This window comes from Musa acuminata, chromosome BXJ2-9, assembly GCF_036884655.1.
Source record: "Musa acuminata AAA Group cultivar baxijiao chromosome BXJ2-9, Cavendish_Baxijiao_AAA, whole genome shotgun sequence".
Lineage (NCBI taxonomy): Eukaryota > Viridiplantae > Streptophyta > Magnoliopsida > Zingiberales > Musaceae > Musa > Musa acuminata.
Genome location: NC_088346.1, coordinates 39,107,315 through 39,113,138, shown reverse-complemented (window position 1 = coordinate 39,113,138; position 5,824 = coordinate 39,107,315). Strand labels below are relative to the sequence as shown.

At 40.3% G+C, this 5,824-nt stretch overlaps 1 protein-coding gene across 2 annotated transcripts; it reads right to left on the bottom strand.

Moving 5' to 3' along the window:
- Window positions 1-3,124: 3,124 nt before the first annotated feature.
- On the bottom strand, window positions 3,125-5,594 carry LOC103998517 (small ribosomal subunit protein mS78 (rPPR3a)). 2 transcript variants are annotated; one of them, XM_018818659.2, is made up of 2 exons: window positions 4,253-5,594; window positions 3,125-3,464 (listed from the first exon to the last, which is right to left on the bottom strand). In XM_018818659.2, exon 1 carries the CDS (start codon window positions 5,521-5,523, stop codon window positions 4,303-4,305), a length of 1,221 nt encoding a protein of 406 aa, XP_018674204.2. In that variant the 5' UTR covers window positions 5,524-5,594; the 3' UTR covers window positions 3,125-3,464; window positions 4,253-4,302. The 2 variants fall into 2 exon arrangements, with proteins under 2 accessions (XP_018674204.2, XP_018674205.2); XM_018818660.2 differs by having other exon boundaries at window positions 3,125-3,457.
- Between the last annotated feature and the right edge of the window lie 230 nt (window positions 5,595-5,824).

The following is a 5,824-nucleotide window of genomic DNA, read 5'->3' as shown; positions in this document are numbered from 1 at the left end:
TTCTTTCTTGTTTAAAATGAAAAATGAGAAAGAAAATAGCTAGCATCTCAAGAGAACCAAATTTGCTAGCTTGAATGATAAACTTAGACATGTTAGATCTCTCGAATACATAAATTCTTCTTATATATTTTTTGGATCATGATCTTGATTTCTCGATTTTTTAGACTTGAATCTTCTTTTTGAATCAAGATCATTTCCCTATCATTCCTTCTATATACAAAAGAAGAGATATGTCAAAAATTATGACTTGGTCTTTCATTTTTTATGATTGGAATAATGATTGGAATATTGATGTAAATTTGCTATTTATCTTTGTCATACTTTGAAAATTATTGTAAAGGGAAAAAGAATTACAAAATTGTATTCATCCATTCTTTTTGACAATGACAAAGGGGAAGATAAAATTTACTAACTTACATGATGATATACGCAAGAAGAAACTAAAACTTATTACCTTACACATTTCAAGGAGAAAAACTTGCTAGGAAGCAAAATTGCTAGCTTGCAATCTCAAGAGAAGCAAAAGTGCTTATCTTACACATTTCAAAAGATGCAAAAAAAAAAGAAGCTAATATTCATATAAAAAAACTTGCTACCTTGTATAATGATATATGCGATGATGTTTCAAAAACTTAAAATTATGCAATGGTTTTTCAAAGACTTGAAATTATGCAATAATTTAAAATTATGTCTAAAAAATTACTAGTTGCACTTCTCCTTTTTGTTAATGACAAAGGGGTAGAAGTTATGATGACAATAATGAATGATATATTGAAAATTTGATTATGCATGATTTTATGATGACATATATTGTAAATATTCATGATTAAATTTGCTTTGACTTAAATTCAATTTGAATTCAAGGTTCTATTAATATGGTATATTGATAGGGGAGTCAAGGTTAACTTCGTCATCAATTAGTTGTCATCATAAAAAATAAAGAGATTATTGAATCTCAAATTTTGATGATGAAATTAATTAATGTGTTTATGATCTGATTTACGTTTTAAGTGATGTATGAAGCTTCGATCATGGAGAAACAATTAAAGCTTGAAGAATCATGTTGGACTGGAGTGGAACATGTCAGAAGATAAACGTCGAGCCGAATGATCGATCGACGTATCGATAGAAGGCCTCGGGCCATGGGATCGGGTATTGGCCAAGAAGAGCGAAAATTATACTAAGAAAATCGGAATTGTGGAGGTCAACTGGTCGATTGGGAAATAAGCCACAAGAGAGGATGATGCGTCGAAGAATCGGACGAGACGTCAATGAACCAATGATATGCCAGATAACATTTTATTTATCTTTATGATAATTCTCAAGATCGAAGTAGGTTTTAGGCGCAATTGGGCCAACTCAATTAGGGGACAATTGGGCCTAAGTTTAGGCTGTGTTAGGCTAAGTGAAAGGCTTAAATAGTGACCCAACATGTGGAACTGTCATGGCATAGTCGCCGAGACTATGTCAAGTAGTGGTACCACCCAGTGTCAGTGCGACAAGCTGTGGTACCGCTCAGCACAGGCGGTGGTACCGCCAATACCCCAAAAATTGGGGATGAGACACATTTAGGCTCCAAGTTTGAATCCACTTGAGGCCTATAAATACCTCTCTCATCCCTGGTTAACACACAAGCACATAGAGCTTAAAAGTGAAAAAATATTGTAGCAATCACTTGAGAGATCCTCTCCTCTAGTTTTAAGTTTAGAATTCTGTTTATGAAGGAGTGAGTACTTGTAAAAGGTTGTCTCATAAACCTGTGAAAATGAGAAGAGGGGTGTAAAAAGGTAGTTGATCTTTGACCGTTGAAAGAAGATTGATAGTGAAAACCGATGGCCTCGAGTAAAGAGGAATCGGGAGTAGATGTAGGTCACAATGACTGAACCACTATAAAAATCTGATTTACATTTCCTTCATGCTTTTTCTTTATATTGCAAATTGAATTGTTATTTTCACTATGCTTTCGTACGATTTTAAGTTAAGCATATTTCTGATATATAAAGAATTCTGACTCAACGTAATTTTACCGTTGCACTAATTCACCCTCTTTTTAGTGTGGATCCAATCCTACCCATTAGAATACTAGAATCCATCCTACTGATGATTTTTGGGTATGGACTCTCTGGAGACTATACTATTGATGTAGTTTGACAAAGTTGAAAGACAATTTGACTTGTTAGGATTATTTCTAAAATGTAATTTTTTCTTTAAAAATTACATGAAACTATCTCTATACTCCGAGATTCATCTCCAATATTCTTTATTGTCATATGCATTTTTTACTCCACCACCCAATATACTACGTGAGCGCAACTTTACATTGAACTTGTTAGGATCTTTCAAGGGAACATCTTCAAGTTCGCTTTTAGTTCTTTCACTCATGGCATGTGGGCGATTGGGTGAAGGAAGGTTCTTTTGCTCGATAAACCTGCTCGCTCCCATCTCTTATCTATATCACTGTAACTTTATTTCTTTGGTTTTTATGGAACAACAGCAATGAGGTTGAGGTACCACAATGACGCTACCGGTTCATCTACCCTTCTTAGAAACATTATGATCGCTACCAATGACCATTTCTGAGTCCATAGAACACTTGCGATGGCTTGGATACTGTTCGAGTAAGTTTTGATTTTTGTATTGAAATCGAGAATTCTTTTATGGCAGCTTATCTATCTCCCTACGGGTATGGCCTTCCTTTTCAAATCCCAAACCGGTCAACCTCTCTGCATGGGCGGCGGGCGGCGCTGCACTGCCTCCCAGCCCGCTGATGGCTGAAGCGCCTCTCACCCATTCCACCCCATTAAAGCAAGCAGCCGCAACACTAGGACTTTCCTCCCAACATGGATGAACTCAGATTCAATAGACAAGAGTCAATTTTGTGAAGGAAAAAACTTCTCAATCCCTTGATATTTTTAGGAGTAGTATATTTATTCTATGGGACATTTTTTCCTTTAATTGATCAGCTTAAAATTGTTATTTTTTTCTCACCTTCCTACATCTTCTAACTTTGTTAGCCGAGGATTTCTTTTGGGTAGATTCTACTCCTCTCTCTCTCTCTCTCTTTGTAATTAATCTTTAAATCAATATAGTTGCCTCTTTCTTTCAAAAACAAAAAAAAGAAAAGTTGTCATTATAACAGTACAGCCACAAGCACTAAGCAAAATCTGATCACAAGGCAAAGCAAAGGAACATGAATGTTACTAAAATATAAGATAAACAAAGTGGCTTGTAGCGCCAGAAGCAGAAGTGGATCCACAAGAAGAACGAAACGAGCTTTCTCTTTCCTGCCAACGCCGGTGAAGACTTCTCAGAGATCCCTTCTTTCCATCTTGCCGGTGACCCACACACAGAAGAACAGCCGAAGTAGCCGTTTTGCCATGAACAGAAGCTGCCTTCCCCTTCGTGCATTTTAACCCAACACACAATTTTGTAAGCCTGCTCTTCTACCAATCCAAGCCTTCGATCTCCGCTCGGACAAGCACACAAAAGGCATAAAAGGAACCAATTAGTCCGAAGGAAAAGCACTGCTGAAAGATGTCAGAAAACCAACTGCATGGAAACAAACTCTCCTCACCCCAATCTTGATGTGGGTATTAATTGGAAATGTACAAACACTAATTAAACTGGAAGAGCACTAATCCATTATGATTTTATTACAAGACAAAAGAATGAATTGGGAGAATCAAAAACATGCAGATTGGAGGAACAGATGGCAGGTAACCTCTCAAAATCACTTGACAGTATGCTAGAACAAAATTCTTGGTCTCTGATTGTAACAATTGGTTCACAAAAGTTGCCAGATGATGTCAAATTAGAAATAAAAAAAAGTTCTAAACAGAGATTGGGTATCGTCAGATTAATATATTGCTTTCGATATCATCCTTGGAAATAGATTAGTCAAATATCAGAAGATAAAGTTCAAAGCATAATACATTCAAGCAGCTTATCATGTCTCTCATGCAATCAACAAGTCAAAGTGGCCAAATCCATTTACTCCCATCGTCGAATAGCTACTCAAAGCAGTTATAGATCCCTTTGATTTAGGGATGAAGCATTATCCTACTCAAATTAGAACCAAAAAGGTTATTTTTATTTGCCATCAAAATAAAGAGGATGGTTCAATCCCCCGCTGGATGGTCAAAAGTCAAAAGCCAAAGCATAAGTTGCTTGATTTCTCTGCAAGAACACATACAACTCCACTAGTCCAAAGGGAAAACAATCCATAACTAGCACATCATTTTTCGAGGCTCACCAGTCAATTTTCCCGGGCTGCTACCCACTAACTTTAAGCAACTCCGCACCTCACAAGGAGAATGATTCTTCAATTTTCTTCCAAGCATCTCTAGCGTCACCTTTGATTCCCTTCCCCATCCTTGAGATGACATCCTTTGCCTCGTTTACACGTGAACTCTTCACCAATCCATCGATCAATCCTTTCACAGTCTCAAATGGCGGTGCCCATTTCTTTTTCAAACACTCTTTGCAAATCTCTACTCCTTTTCCAAACTCTCCTTTCTCAACCAAATCCTCCAGCAATGTAGTGTATGTCTTGAAATCGGGTGAAACACGAGTGTCATCGGGCCTCATGAACCCCTTCATCCTCTCGAAAACCTTCATAGCTGAATCCATGTTCCCTTCTTTGCAAAAGCCATCGATCAAGGTATTGAAGCTAAGCCTATTCGGCTGGATTGTTTTAGATTGCATCACATCCAACAACTCCTCTGCCTGTAAGCTCTTACCTTGTGCACAAAGCGCAGCAATCCTACAATTAAAAGTGCCCACATTTGGGCTAAATTTCTTCCTATTGAACTCTTTGAGAAACTCATCGAATCCAGAATAATCCCCCTTCTTTAAATACCCTTCCAAGACTGTGTTGTAGCAAATGATGTCGGGCTCCACGCCCTTATCAGGCATTTCATCAAGCAAGGCGCGTGCCTTCTCAACCTCGTCGATCGAGCAGAGAGCTCTGAGTAGGACATTGTAAGAGGCGATGCCCGGAGCGATCCCGAACTCAACGGCGGCACGATCAAAGACGTCCTGAAGGCGATCGACGCAGTCGTTCTTTAGAAAGGCCGACAAGAGGGCGCAGAGCGATCGATCCGTGCGCCGGCAGCCGAGGCCAGGCATGGCCTCGAAGGTGCGGAAGGCATGGTCGGGCATGCCGGCTTCGGAGTAGAGAGAGAGCAGGCGGAGGAGGAAACCCTCCGACTTAGGGGGGTCGGGGTTGGACTTGGCGCCCTCCAGGAGGCGCTCGATGAGGTCCGGGCGGTGGTGGCGAGCGAGCTTCTGGATCGAGAAGCGGTAGATTGGGCGGTCGTCGTAGAAGGAAGGGTCGTGTGCGGCGGACTCGAAGAGGGAGACGAGACGGTCGGGGTCGGACTCGGAGCGGATGGCGGACTTAGCGGCGGATATTGGATCGGAGGAGGGAGTGGGTGAAGTGGCGGTGGTGGCGGCGGTTGAGAGAGCGGAGAAGCGGCGGCGGAAGAGGGGGATTCTTAGAGATCGACGCAGTGCCGCCGCCATTGGTGGAGTTGGGGACTCTGTTGATTAGCAATCGCTAGGTTTCGGACTGCAGGATTTAGCCGTCGTATAGTTGGCGTATATCAAAGGCGCTTTTGGTCCGAGTAAGTGACGGGTCGGATTTTTTAACTCACACCCTTTGCGGATCAGGTTAGGTTGTTCCTCTCCGGAGTGGGAGTTGTGTGTTTTTGAGACGGGTAATGTCCCAATTAAATGTTGATTTGGATTTTGAACTCTACCTAAATCTGTTTAAATTAAAGGACTATTTTTCTAGAAAGATGCTTCTGTTTTTATTTTTCTTTTC

Bases quoted from the DNA above. Each gene is read 5' to 3' on its own strand.
- LOC103998517 (XM_018818659.2), bottom strand. From the start codon at position 5,523: ATGGCGGCGGCACTGCGTCGATCTCTAAGAATCCCCCTCTTCCGCCGC.